The sequence below is a fragment of the Sorex fumeus genome, unplaced genomic scaffold (genome assembly GCF_029834395.1).
Source record: "Sorex fumeus unplaced genomic scaffold, SorFum_2.1 ptg000008l, whole genome shotgun sequence".
In the NCBI taxonomy this organism is placed as follows: Eukaryota; Metazoa; Chordata; class Mammalia; order Eulipotyphla; family Soricidae; genus Sorex; species Sorex fumeus.
The window spans coordinates 80,899,032-80,916,539 of record NW_026606065.1 but is presented as its reverse complement, the minus strand read 5'-3'; the positions used below and the strand labels follow the sequence as shown (position 1 = coordinate 80,916,539).

Sequence of the window (17,508 nt, the reverse complement as noted above, 5' to 3'; positions counted from 1 at the left end):
TCTGCCAAAATCCGAGTAATTATGAGATTGGTTTGTGTGCCTCTCATGGCCATGCCGGAGAGCCACTTGTAGGGGGCAACTCATGGCCTCTGTAGGGCATGAAGGATGTGCCAGTTCCGCCCCCCAACCCATGAGGCTGCAGGTTGCCCCATCACTGCCAGCTCATACCTGGCTATCCAATGAGCTCTGAGGCAGCGGCCACCGTGTTGGGGGCGGGGGGGGGGGGAGGGAGGGGGAGGCAGAAGAAACAGACACCATTTCCCTTTCCCTGGGGGAAGGGGGGGCAGACACAGCACCATAGTTTAACGCATAGTCCATTCACATTTCTGCCACAAGTTGCTGAGTTCTGAATTAGGTCTGTGTGCCTCTGGGGCCATGGCCATGCTAGAGAGCCACTCGTGGGGGGAAACTCGTGGTGCATGAAGGACGTGCCGGTTCCGCCCCCAATTTTATACACTCTTATCAAAGGATTTTAAGCCCACACAAAAAATGTAAATAAACTAAACTAACCCTTGTTAAAAAAAATTATAAGAACTGTCTTTTATTTCATCAAATCTGTGGTTCAGTCAATTCTTCAAAAAAAAAACAGGGGAAAACTGCGAATTTTCCTTTATCCATACTACAGTGGTATAAGAATTCATCTCTTAAAATTAGCACTGTTAACTCATGATTTATCAGACAAACTCCAAACTCTATCAGCTAAATCCCTACCATTGAATTGAGGTTATACAGTTATTAAAAGAAATCACTAGAGTCCAGAGAGAAAAGGGGTTAAGGCATTAGGCCAACCTCAGTTCAAATCCTTAACACCACAAGAATCTTCTCACCTCCTACCCCACACCCATCAATGCCAGGACTGATACCTGAGCAGAGAGACAGGAGTGTGTCCTCAGAGCCACTGGGTATAGCCCAAAACCCCAAAATAAATTTTTTAAAATTAACAAAACCATAAAGGTAAAGGCCCTCCCGTTGATCGTCGATTTGCTCGAGCGGGCCCAGTAACGTCTCCATTGGAGACTTTGTTGTTACTGTGTCTGGCATATCGAATACTCTCGGTAGCTTGCCGGGCTCTCCGAGAGGGGTGGAGGAATCGAACTTGGGTCGGCCATGTTGGCCTCATGTAAGGCGAACGCCCTACCCGCTGTGCTATCGCTCCAACAAAACCATAACAAAAAAATTACTTGTTCTTAAACACAGTCTTTATGAAACTCTGACTTCTCTTGAACAAGTATTTTCAAGACACGCAACATCTTAGGAAATTTTCCATTACTTCCTCTCTGTACTCTTGTCACAGTTCCCCTCTTTCATAGATCTCATGACTTAATATTATGATCTTTCTTGTATTTCTTTTTCAGTTTGTTAAAGCATATTCCCTAGTAATTTTATTTCAAAAAAGAGTTAAAAGGAGATCATTTTAAGTCTTTTCAGGCCTGAAACTGTAATGTAGTTACAATTAGTAATGTATATGTTAAAAAATGCTTTGTGTATATAGACTCAACCAATCATAGAACAACGATGCTGATCTGGATATTAGTCTTTTGCAAATAACTTACTTTTTCTCTTGAAGTATTTACAGGTTTCTCATTGTCTTATAAATATTGAATTTCAATCAAGAATATCCATATTCATTCATTCTCTTTGATACTATGAGTAATGTCCATCAGAAGCCTTCTAAGTTTCATTAGCTTTGGACATTTTTCTGGTATTTTTAAAAATTTTCCAGGGTATTTTCAGTGATTGACAGATACAACCATATTAATGGCCTACCTACACAGCTTCATGACTAATCTTGTTAGAGAAGACAAACCAAGCCCATGAAATTCACAGGTACCCCAAACTGAAAAATTGGAGGCACCCTTGGGGGCCAGGAATCGTCCCAGTACACCAGATCTTGGAGCTCCTGAAACTGTGCAATACTTCCAAATTCCACAATACTGACAACCCAGTAGGCGCACAGCAAATCAGATTAGAAAGCACCATTTAAGTCAACTAAGCTCAATAAGCAAAAGCAGTAACACAGAAGGCTCACTTAGCGACCAAAAGCTCAGTAAATCCTCAATTACTTTAATAACCCCATTGTGAGATATAACAATTTCACAAACTTTCATTTACTGAAATTTCTTTTTATAATTTCACTTACCATTCTGTTGTAATAAGCAACATAAAATAAATTATTTTGTATCTGCCAGGGACACAAGTTTGGGGTAGGTTGAAAACTGGGGGCAATGGTGGCGGGACTTGTATTGTCACACTGGTGGTGGGATTAGTGTTGGAACAATGAATGCCTGTAACAACTGTTATCATGAACAACTTTGTAAACCATGGTGCTTAAAAAAAAGAGCAAGACTAATTTGTCTTTAAAGAATTTCTGAGGAGTACAATCAAATTCTTTAAATAAATGTCAGGGACATAAATACTAAGATCTATAACCTTAGTGAATCTAAAATCTGGCAATACAGTAAAAGAAACATCATGACCAACTGAGATTAAATCCTGGCATGCAAAGATGTTCCCAATATATCCAAGTCAATATAACATACCACATAATCAAAAGAGTAAAATCAGAAAAAAACCTAGCTCTGGCTGCCCAGTGGATGCTCACCCAGGGTGCCGGGACTCGACTAATATCAGGGCCTAGCAGGCAGTCAGTGGCCATTCCTCCTGCACATCACATAGAATGCAATGGCTGCTGGGAACAGCTAAGGAACCCCAAAACAAGTAATAATGAATGACACTGGATTGCTCAGCCAGGGAACGAAGAGAGCACCAAACAGCTAGCTCACCCAGAGAACTCTCTAGTAGTAGGTCACAAGCAGTGAACTGGAGAGGTTCACTCCCATACAAAATACATACAAAGGGAGTGTCTTTAAGATTCACTGCAGATTTATCAAATGAGACCCTGTGGGCCTGAAGAAAACTCATTTGTTACATTTCAATGAAGGCAAAATAGATTAAAACTTCTGTCACTGTCACTGTCCTCCCATTGTTCATTGATTTTCTCGAGTGGGCCCAGTAACATCTCCATTGTGAAACTTGTTACTGTTTTTGGCATACTGAATACTCTCGGTAGCTTGCTGGGCTCTCCGAGAGGGACGGAGGAATCGAACCCGGGTCAGCCATGTTGGCTGCGTGCAAGGCAAAAGCCCTACCCACTGTGCTATCGCTCCAGCCCAGATTAAAACTTAGAAAACAACACACAAATCTAGCTGTTTCCTCTCAGTATTTCCTCATCATGTTCTAAATTTAGCACTTGAAGACAACAAAAATGTTTTTAATATTTTACTGTTTCTGACAATAATAAAATTACTAAGAGCCAGTAATTAAATAAAGTTATAAGCTAAAAGTCATTACTATTCATTTTGAAACATATTAGGTTGTGGCATTTTAGAATTTTAATGTACATCATGAATACCTGATAACAATGGATGTTTAAAAGTTGGACTTTTAAAATAATTAAACATAAACTAGATGATTTAACCAATTGCCTTTCAGGGTTCTAAAATTTAACTAAACTTCCTGAATAGTAATAGCTTGCACTTTTTGCTGGAGAAATTTAGGAACTACATTAGTTAAAATAGAAACCACATATTATGATTCTTTTCATGTATTACACATCCAGCTTCAAGAACTCTTCCTTATTTAGAAGTGGCTACAAATTTAAAAATTAAAAAGTTTAAGACTATATTCAAGTATTTTTCTATCATTATGATCTTATAGAAAATCCTCTTAACAATAGTAAAATGCTTCCATTCCCAGAGGTTACATGCAGGGGATACTGCACAATGAACACTGCCCACATTTAACAATTCTAGAGTTCAACTACACCTTTCCCCTCCCTGAACATTTTTCAGTTTGAAAAGGTAATGGGTGAAAGGGGCAAGAAAGAAGGGGTAGGTCTGGAAAGGGGTAACTCAGGGGAAGAGAAACGTTTAACACAGTTATACATAAGCCAGCAAAAAGAAACCCAACAGTGTTTAACTGTGTTCTCATTCCTCTACTATTAAGAAATCACCATAAAGCAGAAGTGAACAAAGCTATTAAGTAATGGTAATCTTTCTAAAATTTACATTCTTATACATGAAAGGCTCATTAATACTCATTTCTTCAGAACTCTAAAAGTAAAATGCTATCACCTTCATTTTATACATAAGAAAATCTGAGCTAAAGACAGAATAGCACCAAAACAACTCACATGGTATCACTGAACTTTAATTTTCATCTGTAAAGTAGAGGCAGCAATATTTACTGTCTATAGAAATTAAGTGATACGTGGTGCCACAAAACCGAGGTTTCTTCTGCTACAACATCTATTAAACCAGTGACACAAAAGGAAAAATACAAACAAAATAAAGCATGAGTAACAAAACTAATCAGGACAAAGCTTCCACCATGCTTCAGTAAACACTGTTTCTCTTTGCCTCAGTTCCTCATCTATCAATGGTAGTAACAATAGATGAAGACAGGCTCCCTGTTCAAGAACAACTAGGAATTGGCAGGACTTACACTGAAAGACTCCCACATCTTTGTGAGCAACCCTGGGGTAACTTGAGTATCCAGCACCCCAGGTCCTGAGCATCACTGCATCTTGGTTCCTCATATTGAACAACCCTGCTCAGCTGGTCAAAAATTTCCCAAAAGGACCCCTGGGCAATCTCAGCACCGATTGAGAGGCCCTTCCTCTGAACAAACTAGAACCCCAAAGAAAAGAGATAACAGCAATGTCACAAAAACAAAAAAAGGTCATCGCACCACCCAATACATTCTCAACATAGGCTAGATCTCTCTATGCCCTTCTCCCACCCTCATGACAAAGCAACAGAAGAAGAAAAAAAAAAGATATAAGTAGCCAGGGCATGCCAATGTCAGCAAAAGCAAAAAACATACATATCAAAACCAAAAAATAGTGCCACCTACTGGCAAAGCAAAGTAAAAATCTTCAGTTCTAAATCTTAGATCCAGATAGTGAAAACTTTTAAGAACAAAAAATGTAACATACTGCAACTTAAAAATCTCAATATAATATGACATCACAAGAGAGAAAAATTCCCTAGAATCTGACATCCCCACTATCTCTACCTTCCAGAGAGAAAATTGATGCAAAAAAGAAACTCAAAGAGGTCATGCTCACAGAACCACAAGCAGCGGATCCTAACAGGAAAAAAATAATCCTATTAAAAAAAAATCAGCTATATATATTTCATACCTTCCATCACTTTATCAATCTATCTAATAATTATAATTTGAGAATGTGGGTGGTTAATAATCCCTGCTGTTGATCGAATAGAGGAGACTGGAGCTCCAGTTGTTACACAGACCAGAAATAAAATGTAAATATATTAAAGATAAAACTTGATAGGGCTGGAGCGATGGCACAGAGGGTAGGGCATTTGCCTTGCATGCAGCCAACATGGCCGACCCGAGTTCAATTCCTCTACCCTTCTTGGAGTGCCTGGCAAGCTAACGAGAGTATCTTGCCTGCACGGCAAAGCCTGGCAAGCTCCCCGTGACGTATTCGATATGCCAAACACAGTAACAAGTCTCATAATGTTACTGGGTCCGCTAGAGCAAATCGATGAACAATGGGAGGATAGTGACAGTGACAGAAAACTTGATAGAAATTACAGCAAAGGAGCTGCAGAACTGTGAGGGCTTCAGAACCTCAGAAGGACACTGAACTGGATGGCATACAGAGAAGAGAAAACATGTATGTTTTCATTTATTTTCTAATAAAAAGGTATAGTTTTAGAATGATTTTCTACAATATAAAAGCTAAGTATTGTAAATAATTAACACCATAGTACTTCTAAAAAGAAAAAAAACACAATATGTAAAAATGCTATAATATACATATAAATCCACTTACAGAAATTCTAAAAAATACAATGACAGTGAAAGACATGGATCTGTGTTTGCTAGGAATTTAAAGCAGAGAACTGACATGTAAGGGATATAAGAAATTTGGGGCAGAGGGTGAGCTCACACAAGATATCCTCTATCTTGACTGTGGTATATCTACATGATAGAAAACATGTCAAAACTCATGGCAATAGTAAATTTTATTGTATATAAATCTTATTAAAATTTTTTTTCAAAAATTTTTCTAAAGACAAAAGCAGTAAGAAGCTTTTTTACTTTTCTCACATTTTATGATAAGCATGCTTCATACTTAAATAAGCTCCTATGAGTTACCTAAGAAAACTTCTGTTTTTTTAGCACCCCTGAATTTTTTAATCCTTTGTACCAATTTATGAACAAGGCACTAATGAGTAACTTCTGCAGTGAATCTACCAATTTCTCATGCATGTAAGAGGAGACACATGGAAAGATAAAAGTTCATAACTAGTACAAGTTCAAGCTAACAAAAAATTTAGACATGAAAAAGTCTTTATGGTTAAACCATAAATAAATCTGAATCAAGAAAATAGGCTACTGAGACAGGAGCAATAGCACAGCGGGTAGGGCATTTGCCCTGCACACGACCGACCCGAGTTCGATTCCCAGCATCCCATATGGTCCCCCCAAGCACCACCAAGAGTAATTTCTGAGTACAGAGCCAAGAGTAACCCCTGAGCATTGCCAGATGTGACCCATAAAGAAAAAAAAAAAGAACATAGGCTACTTAAGTAAAGAAGACTTTTATTCAATTGAATGAATGCTGTAATATATATTACATATATGTTATACATAGTTTCTTAGTTCCTTTTGGTTTTCTGCTGCACTTTTAATATATGAAGCACTACATTAAAAACCCCTTAATGACTCATTAACAATTATGAAGAGTTAGGTTGTTTTGGTAACTTAGGCTTATATTATTTGATTTTACTTTAACAAGGGCTGGAGCGATAGCACAGCGGGTAGGGCGATCGCCTTACAAGCGGCCAACATGGCCGACCCGAGTTCTATTCCTCTGCCCCTCTCGGAGAGCCCGGCAAGCTACCGAGAGTATTCGATATGCCAGACACAGTAACAACAAAGTCTCCAATGGAGACGTTACTGGGCCCGCTCGAGCAAATCCACGATCAACGGGAGGGCCTTTATTATTATTATTATTACTTTAACAAACATCTATTCAAATTCAAATTCTAATGGATAATTATTCATAGGAACTGTGTCCTTATTTTTGTTTCTACTTTTTCCACAGTCATATTTTATAGCTCTCTATTTTACTAGAAAACAGTCATTATTAATAATTTTCTGACAGCACATAGCAGTAAAGAAGAAAACTGGCTGGAGGGCCCCCCAGCTCCCGGAGAATTCTCCAGGCCCCATACAGAGCCGCTATCACCGGGAAGTCCCAGATGGGGTAGGTGCTGTCTCCCCCCCTTCTTCAGATGGAATCCCAGTGACCATGAGCTCCTATTTCTACAAGCATGGCTCTGGCATGTGGGTATCAGGACTATTTTCCAAACATTTCCTGATATGCAGAGTGATCAATGGAAAGTAAATGATCTAGCATTTGTCCCTGAAAATCAGGCTTGAATGGTGGTGGGAAAATCTGAGCAAAATATAATGCCCAACCGAAATGTATCTGGACTGTGTATTTAACTATGTTGCTATGCCGCCCTGGGAGGGGGAGGGCGTCTGTCCCATCGCCTGTCCCACTTTGTGGCAGCAACATGGTGGCCTGCATCTTTTAGAGCCTAATGAACAGCCAGGTATGAGACTGCATTGACAAGGCATGTGGGGCTTCATGGGATGAGGGGTGGAATCGGCCCTGCTCCCCACCATGACAATGCTCTGGGTTGCCATCTCAAATGCCTCCTCCAGCTTCTGACCATGCATGAACCCAGAGGTACACATACCAATCTCAGAACCCAGAGCTTCTGGCAGTAATCCCTCTAGGTTTATTACTAAAATATCAGATATCCAAATTCGCGTGGCTGGTATTGTGGCCACATGACAACATATGCTCTTCATAATCCGCAATAGAAAACAAATTTTCTAATGATGTCTTTATGGCAGGTCTGAATGTTGGGGAAAATTCCAAATAACAATGTTGGATGTTTTGTCGTAATATTGAATGTGATCAATGGAGAGAGAGAGAGAGAGAGAGAGAGAGAGAGAGAGAGAGAGAGAGAGAGTAAAATGGAAATCTGCCACACAGGCTGGGGGGAGATGGGAGAGGGGTTATACTAGGGTTCTTGGTGGCGGAAAATGTGAACTGGTGAAGGGACGGGTGTTTGATCATTGTAGGACTGACCAAGATTTGAACTAAAGGGCTTTGTGACTGTTCTCACAGTGATTCAATAAATAAATAAATAAAATTTTCTAAGAAATCACCTTCCTGAGATCAGAGATACGGTACTGCAGGCAGGACACTTGTCTTGCACACAGCTAACTTAGGTATGATCCCCGGGACTTCATGTGGTTCCCCAGGCCCACAAAGAATAATCTCTAGGCTGAGAGCCAGGAGTAATCCCTGAGCATCAATGAGTGTACCCCTCCCCTCCTAAAAATAATAATAGAAAAACAGAATCACCTTCCTTTAATTTTCCATCTGTCTTTATATTTTCATGTGCATATAAGACCTTATGAATACTTAGCATATTTTGTTAAAAACTGAGAAAATCTGTTATAACATTTCAGTCTATGAAAACAGACCAACTCTTATTTCTGCTCATAGTTATCCTTCCCTTTTATATCCTCTGAAGAAGACAGCTCTTTAAAAAAAATATTGAATCATTGTGAGATAGACCCTTGCGAAGCTGTTCATTATTAGGTTTCAGTCATACAGTGTTCCAATACCCATCCCTCCACCAGTGTACATTTCCCAGCACCAGTGTCCACAGTTTCCCTTCCATCGCCCACCCCACCCCCAAGCCTGCCTCTATGGCAAGCGCTCTTTTCCCCCCTCTCCCTTTCCCTCTCTCTTCCTTCCACCTTTTGGGAATTATGGTTGATAACGATCCTTTAATCTCACCAAAATACCTCCTCTTATTCATCTTAAATTACTATGAATTCTAAAAACAGTAAAATCCCTATTTCAAAAGTTGCATGAATTAAAAAAAGTATGCAAAGAAGTAGTTTATAAATAAGCATAGTCTGTTCTTTTCTTTTTGGAAAAGTCTCCTTTTAATCTTTTCTTCCTAAGAAATAAGTCAAACCAATAGTCACAACACACTGCATAAAGAATGTAGTACTCAGTAATTATACTTTCCCCTTCTCTCTACTACTAATTAGATCCTAGGTACAACTATACATATATAATACATAATTATATATTTTTCACTTGAAATAAAATTAACTTAAAATAAAATTAACTTACTATGTAGTATGCCATTCCTATAAACCTCACTATATTTTATAACAGTAATAATGATAGTGTGAATATTTAACAGAAATAATGTACTATAAGGTCAGAGAGATAGTATAGCATGTAGGGCACTTGCCTTTCATGCGGATGACTTGGCTTCAATCCCCCAAGAGCCTCATATGACCCCCTAACCCACCAGCAAAATCCCTGAGTGCAGAGTCTGGAGTAAAACCTGTTCACTGCCAGGTCTGGCAGGAAGGAAGGAAGGAAGGAAGGAAGGAAGGGAGGGAGGGAGGGAGGGAGGGAGGGAGGGAGGTTGGTTGGTTGTACAGTAGAAGGAGGAATTTAAACCACCAAGAAATTTTATACCAAACCATTCTGAGTTCAAATGTAAACTGGGTGACCTCAGAAAAATTACTCAACTTTCCTGGACCTGTTTCCACTTTTGCAAAATGAAAAAAATATGAACAACTTCAGGGGATATTATGAAACTTTAAACTAACCAAATACTCCTGGTGAACACACAGCACTCTACAAACTGATAAAAATACATGAGAGTTCTTCTCCACCACAAATTAATATCTAGGTATGACACACAGTCTATGTTTTTTGTTCCTCTCATGAAAAACTAGAGTTAAGACTACACCTTCTGGGTCTGGGATAAGATTCAAGTGGTATAACACATTCCTAGCCTATGCATGGTCCTGAGTGTAATTTCTAGTACCACAAGTCCTACACAGGGTCTGGCCCTGAGCACCACTGCTGGGTCCACCCACTAAACCTTGGACTTTACCAAAGGGCCGAACATCAAGAAGTGACCCAGCCCCCTATGTCCAGAGCACCACTGGGGCAGCCCATAAAAATTAATTACACCTTCTTAAATATACACTTCCATAGCTAAGTGTATATAAACATTATTAAATCTAAAACACCCTATAAAGATAAAATAGTTATTTCTATTTTTAAAAATTTTAAATGAAACTATTTTCTGATTAAAAAAATCAATTGCTACAGCTTACTCCCTTCAAACTGTTTCCAGGCTACAGCAGAGGAAAGAAAAAATGAGCAAAACAGAGACAGAGAAATAGTAGAAAGGTTAAGGCGCATGCCTTGCCCTACAACTGACCCCATTTCTAACACCATATCTGTTAGAAAGGGAAGGAAGAATTGAGTAAAACAGAGAAAAGAGAACAAGAATAAATAGAGTTCAGTGGTCTCCCCCTGCTTGAAGAAATAAACAGTTGAGAATTCAATGAGGCCAAGACAACAGAAATCAGCTGGGAAGAAATTTAGAAACAATAGTTATACAGAAAGAGGAGCACTACAAAGAGAGTTCTCCATAGTCTGAGGACTAATCCACATATTCAGCCGTAAACCTATCAGTAGTGTGCATGTAAGAAAACTGCCCAAAACCAGAAAAGGCAAAACCATTGCAAAAGCTGAAATAAGTCTAGGAAGAGTTATGATCTCCACCAGAGAAGAAAAACTTCGTAAATATATAGCACAACAGACAGAGTATTTGAGTTGACAGTGTCTTAATAGTAGAGAAAAATTAGTAATAAAGACTACTTTGATCTAAGAACAACAAGAGCCTGGCAAGGATCATATTATTTCAATGTTACTAAATTGCAACCCAAAATTCAGCTCAAAAACAATAAAGTAGTATGAAATATATAGGGCACAGAAAGGTACAGTTCAGAATGGATAAAATTACCATGCAGGCAAAAAAGCAGAAAAATAAATCCACCAAAAAAAAAATCAATTCCATCCCACAGTTACCACCATGTAAATACTGGCCCAGTTTCACAGCTTCATGACTAATCTCAGAAGCCCATCTGCCAAAACTCAAGGTACACTGGTCTGCAGGCTAAAACTCTGGGGGCCCCTGAGGGCAGGGAGGGCAGTTTCCTACCCTGCCAAAGCCCGGGTAGCCAAACCAAGACCCCATAGTATGCAAATGCCCTAATTCACTGCTTCACAACCAATCTCTGCAGAGATTTCAAGCCCACAAAACTTCCAGACACAACAGATTTGGGGGTTGAAAATTCTGGGGGCTTCTTAGAGTGCGGGAGGGCAACCTCTTCACAACCCCCATATTGCCAGAAGGACCAGCAGCCACATCACACAGATGCCACCATGTAAGCAACAGTCCAGTTTCACAACTAATCTTAGAAGAGGTGCAAGTCAAGCCCGTGAAACTCACAGGTGTATGGATGTTTGGGCTTAAAACTCTGGTGTCCCTTCAGTCTAATGAGGGGTAGGCCAAGAATTGTTCCAGCTCTACAGATCCTGGAACTCCCAAAGCTGCATAGCACTATAGCAATGTCCTCCCACTGTTCATTGATTTGCTCCAGCAGGCACCAGTAACATCTCCATTGTGAGACCTGTTGTTACTGTTTTTGGCATATCGAATACGCCACAGGGAGCTTGCCAGGCTCTGCCATGCAGGTGGGATACTCTCGGTAGCTTGCCGGGCTCTCTGAAAGGGACAGAGGAATCGGACCTGGGTTGGCCGCGTGCAAGGCAAACACCCTACCTGTTGTGCTATTGCTCTGGCTTGCCAAAGCTGCATAACACCTCCAAATTCCACAATACTAACAGATCATGCAAATTAAATGGGAAAGTAGCACAGAAACCAACTAAGCTCAATAAGCAAAACCAGTAGCACAGAAGGCTCAATTAGCAATACACAACTTGTAAACCCCCAGATTTTAATGACGCCATGGTGAGATATAACCATTTTCACAAATTTTCTTTTACTGAAGTATTTTTCAATAATTCCACTTACCATTTTGTTATAATAAGCAATATAAAATGAATTATCTTATGTCTGTTAAAAGGGGGCAGGCTTGGTTGGGTGGATGGGGAAACTGGAGACAATGGTTGAGGGAAGGTTAACACTGGTGTTGGGACGGTGTTGTAGCACTGAATGCCTGAAACAACTGTATCGTGAATTACTCTGTTAACCATGATGTTCAAATAAAATATATACAGATACACACACACACACGCACACACACACAATCAGAGATAGAAGAAAAAAGTACACCAGAAGACTGTACTGGCATAACTGATATTAAGTCGCTGAGTGTACTTGGTACTTTGAACATTGCAGAGTATAGCCCTGTAGACCCTTGAGCATCAGCAGGTGTGGCCCTAGTGGCCCCCAGCCTCACAGGACACAAGTAGCACCACATCTTAGACCCCAGCATTGAACCAAAGTCCAGTTGGTCAAGTATCACCAGGAATGATACCAGGCCACCTGAACACTACCTGGGAAGCCCCAACCAAAACAAGATAAATGTTACAATTAATAAATAGAGACCTTAAAAGCTTCATGCTATATTTCACATGCTCAAGAAATAAAGGAAAATACAAACATGTTAGAGTTATGAAATAAAGAACTCAAATATAAAAATGTGAAAAACCAAAAACAGTTTTACAGAAATTAAATTTAGTAAATGGATTAATAGAAGCTTAGATATTTCAAAAGAAAAAACTACATTGAAAACATAACAACAGAAACTATGTAAAACAAAAACAGCAAAACTTCCAGGAGGTTAAAAGGACAAAGCATGGCTAGAATGCATATAGGAGAGCACAGGCCTTGCATATGGCAGCTTCAGCCAAGGCCCTACTTTGAACAACAGCACATTTCATCCCAGGAGCAATGCCTAGGGGTCATCAATCCTGAACAAAATAGCCCTTGAACACTGCTGGGTGTGACTCAAACCCCACCCTCCAGAAGTTAAAAAAAAAAACTGATTGTTGGGGGGGGGGGGGAATTCTAAACAATAATGATGCATCTTTTGTCAAAATAATGAATGTAATCAATGTAGAGAAAAGTTAAGTAGAAATCATCTGCCTCACAGGCATTGGGAGGGGTGGGAGCGGGGGTATACTGGGGTTCTTGGTGGTGAAAAATGAGTACTGGTTAAGGGAAAGGTGTTTGATCACTGTATGACCGAGACTTAAACCTGAAAACTTTGTAACGTTTCCCACAGTGATTCAATGCCCGCTCGAGCAAATAAATATAAGAAGAAAAATAAATAAATAAAATTATGACAAAGAAAGTAAGGTGGAATTCATGCCCAATTCAATCAGCTAATCAGTGGCCAAATAAATAGCAGTACCCCTACATTAAAAAAAAAAGGATAAAGCATCAGGGAGTTACAGGAAATTTTCAAGTAATCTAATAAATATATTTGTGGGAGGAAGCACTGAAGGGGTAAAGGTGTCAAATGTGTCAACAAAAGTATTTAAATAAAATAATGGCTGAAATTTTCCAAATCTGATAAAACTCAAGTATATTCAAGCAATACAATTCCAAGCAAAAGAAATATGAAAACTAAATCAAGGCACATCATTACATTATGAAATTGGTCAAAACCAGCAATAAAGAGAAAATCAAAAAAGAAGACAGAGAAAAGCATCAACTTACAGGAAAAAAAAATCAAAAGCAGACTTTATTAGAAGCAAGTGCAAACCAGAAAACAAAGTAGAGTAATACTTTTCTTAAGTTCTAAAATAAAAACTGTCATGGCCCAAACGATAATACAGCAGTAGGGTATTTGCCTTGCATATGACTTGACCTGGGTTCTTCAATCCTAAGCACCCCATATGGATCCCTAAGCGATCCCTGAGCCCAGAGCCAAAAGTAAGCCCTGAGCACTGCAAGGTGTTGCCCATAAACAAAAAGGAAGGAAGGGAGAGGGAGGGTAGGAGGATGGGAGGGAAAGAGGAAGGGGAGAAAAAGAAAACCTGTTATCTTACAAATATATATGCAGCAAAATAATCTTTGAAAAACAAAAGAAAAATAGTTTCAATACAAAAATGCAGAAACAATGTATCATAATAGACTGACAAAAAGCCCCTTTAAACAAGAATTAAGTCCAGGGCTAGGGATGTAGTTCAGAGAAAGTGCTAACGATTAGTGTGGTCTAGAGCAAATTAAACTTCTCTATATATTAATTTCATCATCTAGAATGATACTACCACATAATTTTATAAAAAGTAAATGATATTAAAAGACCCCTGACCATGCCCGATCATGTATTAACAAAGGGTAATGTTTCTTAAATTATCTACATACTTTCAGACTCAGATTCTTCTTAAAACTACAGATTCACATATCCAACTACTATCCGACATCACTATGTAAAGGACAATCACTTTAAACACAATATAGTTAAAGATAATTCATCTTCCCAGGCAAATTGCATTCAATTTGAGTATCTTAATGACCTATGCCTTTCTTTCTCCATAGATTCTCAGAAACAAATGAATATAATTCAAGATCATTCAGAAATCTGGGAAGGCAAGCAACTGAATTGCATAAGTACAAGGAATTTTTTAAGTGGTAAATTTCAACTCTTTTCTTCAGCACAATTAAAAGCCCTGTCTTTTACCAGTACAAAGCATATATATAGCAGATGTGTAATAACTGGACTAAGAGATATTCTCTTTAAAAAATGAGAATAGTCTCTTTCTGGCAATACAGTAAAGTGCCAATTTTAATTTTAAGCATAGCAATTTCTCTACAGTTTTATTTTTTCCCCACTTTTATTTAATCTATTATCCAAATTCTGAGAGTATTTTCTTAGTTCCTTATAAAATGAAAGTACCTTCTTTTCTTATGAAGTAAAAGCTATTCCTAAACAAATCACTGTTAGATTGGATAATCTAGGAGCTCAAAGAAAATTTCATCTAATTATTTAATTCCTGGGCAACATAGTGAAATCACATTATTAATTAAAATACTCATTTGCTACTGAGATTTATTTTAACAAACTCTCCCTAACAACCAATTGATAAGAATATGCATAAGGAATATCTTCAATAATTTTAGTTACTTACTGAGAGCCATGCAAGGGATTCCATGATTCGATGTTCACATCGCTCTAAATGTTTTATCATTTCTCTGGTCAAGTTGGCTTCTGCTTTGATAAAACTTTCAATCACTTTGTAAAAATCAAAAGCTTTCAAGTTAAGTACATTCAGAATCCATGGAAAGGACAGATCCGTTCCAGTATCAAGATTCTGAGACATACTTCCTAAAAGGAAAAGGAAAAGTAAAATTTAGGTAAGACATGTTAAACTTTGAAAAAAATGCATACATATATATATACAGATACAGATATATAGGTTGGAAGGTTTTATTATATAAAAAAATTAAAGACTAAATTAAAATTTTTCTCTAGTGCAGAATTTTTATTCTTATGAGTAATCCAGACTCATAAAAAATTTCTTTAAATCATGCAGATATGAACATAATATTGTTTTTCCTATAAAAGAGAGCTCATAGTTTATATCAAATTTTCAAACCTGCAAGGATCCTAAACTTGTATCAGGGATAGGTTTAATATTTACCAAAAATGCATTGGCATATCTACTTTAGCTTTCTCATTGATGGGGGAAGGGAAAATTTATTACTTTTTTTTTTCTCCTTTGGGTCACACGCGGCAATGCTCTAGGGTTACTCCTGGCTCAGCACTCAGGAATTACTCCTGATGGTGCTCAGGGGTCCTTAGGGATGCCAGGGATCGAACCTTGGTCAGCTGGGTCAGCTGCATGCCAGGTAAACACCCTACCTAGTGTACTATTGCTCTGGCCCCCAAATTTATTACTTTTGAGATTTTGTTAATTTGATTAGTCTGAAAATTACATCTTGGGGCCAGAGAGAGTACAGAAGGGAAGATACTTGCTTTGTGTGCAGTCGACCTGGGTTCAATCCCCAGCACTACATATGGTCCCCTGAGCACTATTTAGAGTGATCATTGAGAAGAGAGTCAGGAGTAAGCCCTGAGCACAGCCAAGTATGGACCAACCCCCTGAAACCCCACAAAAAGGAAACTGCATCATTTTCAAATGTGCGTTTCTGGGTTGTTAATGAGGCCTCCCAATTTTTTTATGTTTACAAATTTAAACTCTTTTTTAATTGTATACTTGCATAACTAGATATATTTTCTTCTTTTTTCTGCAAATAAATTTTAAAAATTTATACTTTCTGAATAATAATAAATCTAAAAATTTTATTTAAGAAAAAAATTAGTAGGCTCTGTTCTATATATCTGGTGGATTCTATATCTGACTTTTGGTCTCATGATTACAGAGTCTGTACTGATATTCGTGAAGACTGGTCATTGACACTCCTTTGGTGTTTTAGAACCTTACAGGTCTTCAAAGAAACTTGAAAAGATATCTTTCCTAGAGTCAGCACAGCCTAAAAATAGGAATCTGGTGAAACAAATACTACCTAAATGACCTGAACTAATTAACATTATGAGCCACTTAAATGGCTTGTGAAAATTACTAATTACAATGATCAATATATATTAAGATATGGATTTCTTATCCTAACCCTGTATTTCTTGACCCCAAATACACACCTTAGATAAAATGAATTCATAAATAGCAGCTATATCCAGTAATGCCCACAGAGCTGGGAGGACAGGAGGGAATAAGATACAGGAAATCAGACTCAAGACTTAACACATGCAAGGCATGTGCTCTACTACGTGGACTTATCTCCCTGGACCAAATTTTTTTTTCACTTCAAGTGAACTAAAAGGTTTATTTACTAAAATTTAACTTACTGCTATAAGTAGCCATTACGACCTCAAGAGCACACGCCAACAAAGACATATGAAAGATGCTGTCATTCAGGAGCTTACTAGAGGAAAAAAAAAAACAAATTTGAAATTTTTATAGAAAGAAAAATTATTTTAACTAATTTTTTTTTAATTACCTGAAATTTTGAATGGATAATCGCTCTTCTTCCTGAAAGAGATTTTTAAAATGTGCATTTAAAACCTTTTTAAAGACATTTAATTTTTTTCATTAATATTCTTTGTAACTTACTGATTTAAGCATGGATTCCATTACTCGATAATACAATCGCACTCCAAGTTTGTATCGCTACAAAAAGAAAAAAAGATCTTGAGAAAATTATTAATTTAAAAATATTTTTCTCTGAAATGCATTCTAATACTTTTAGAAATATGCTTGCCAAAAGATCACAAAAGCTAGGTTGCCTAAAACTCAAGACTTACTATAAAATAATGACTAATATTCTTGATAAATTGACAAAAGGGGTGATCTATTACCTGATTTTCTTTCATACTACTTAAGTCAACATCATAAGTTTTACGTATGTTATACATACACACACTCCACATATGTATTAATATATGTAAAATATATACACTAAGTGTAAGTTATGTTCTAGTAATTTTAGCCACTTTAAATAGCTACAA

The 17,508-nt window shown here is 37.9% G+C and overlaps 1 protein-coding gene across 2 annotated transcripts in view; it reads right to left on the bottom strand.

The window, feature by feature from the left end:
• RB1 (RB transcriptional corepressor 1) overlaps nt 1-17,508 on the bottom strand; it is a 126,206-nt gene that overhangs the window by 51,372 nt on the left and 57,326 nt on the right. For both annotated transcript variants that reach the window (XM_056109713.1, XM_056109712.1), the window contains exons 14-17: nt 17,114-17,170; nt 17,001-17,032; nt 16,849-16,925; nt 15,110-15,306 (exon numbers count right to left, since the gene is read on the bottom strand). In XM_056109713.1, the coding sequence (XP_055965688.1) occupies nt 15,110-15,306; nt 16,849-16,925; nt 17,001-17,032; nt 17,114-17,170 (363 nt within the window). The remainder of the gene's footprint in view (nt 1-15,109; nt 15,307-16,848; nt 16,926-17,000; nt 17,033-17,113; nt 17,171-17,508) is intronic.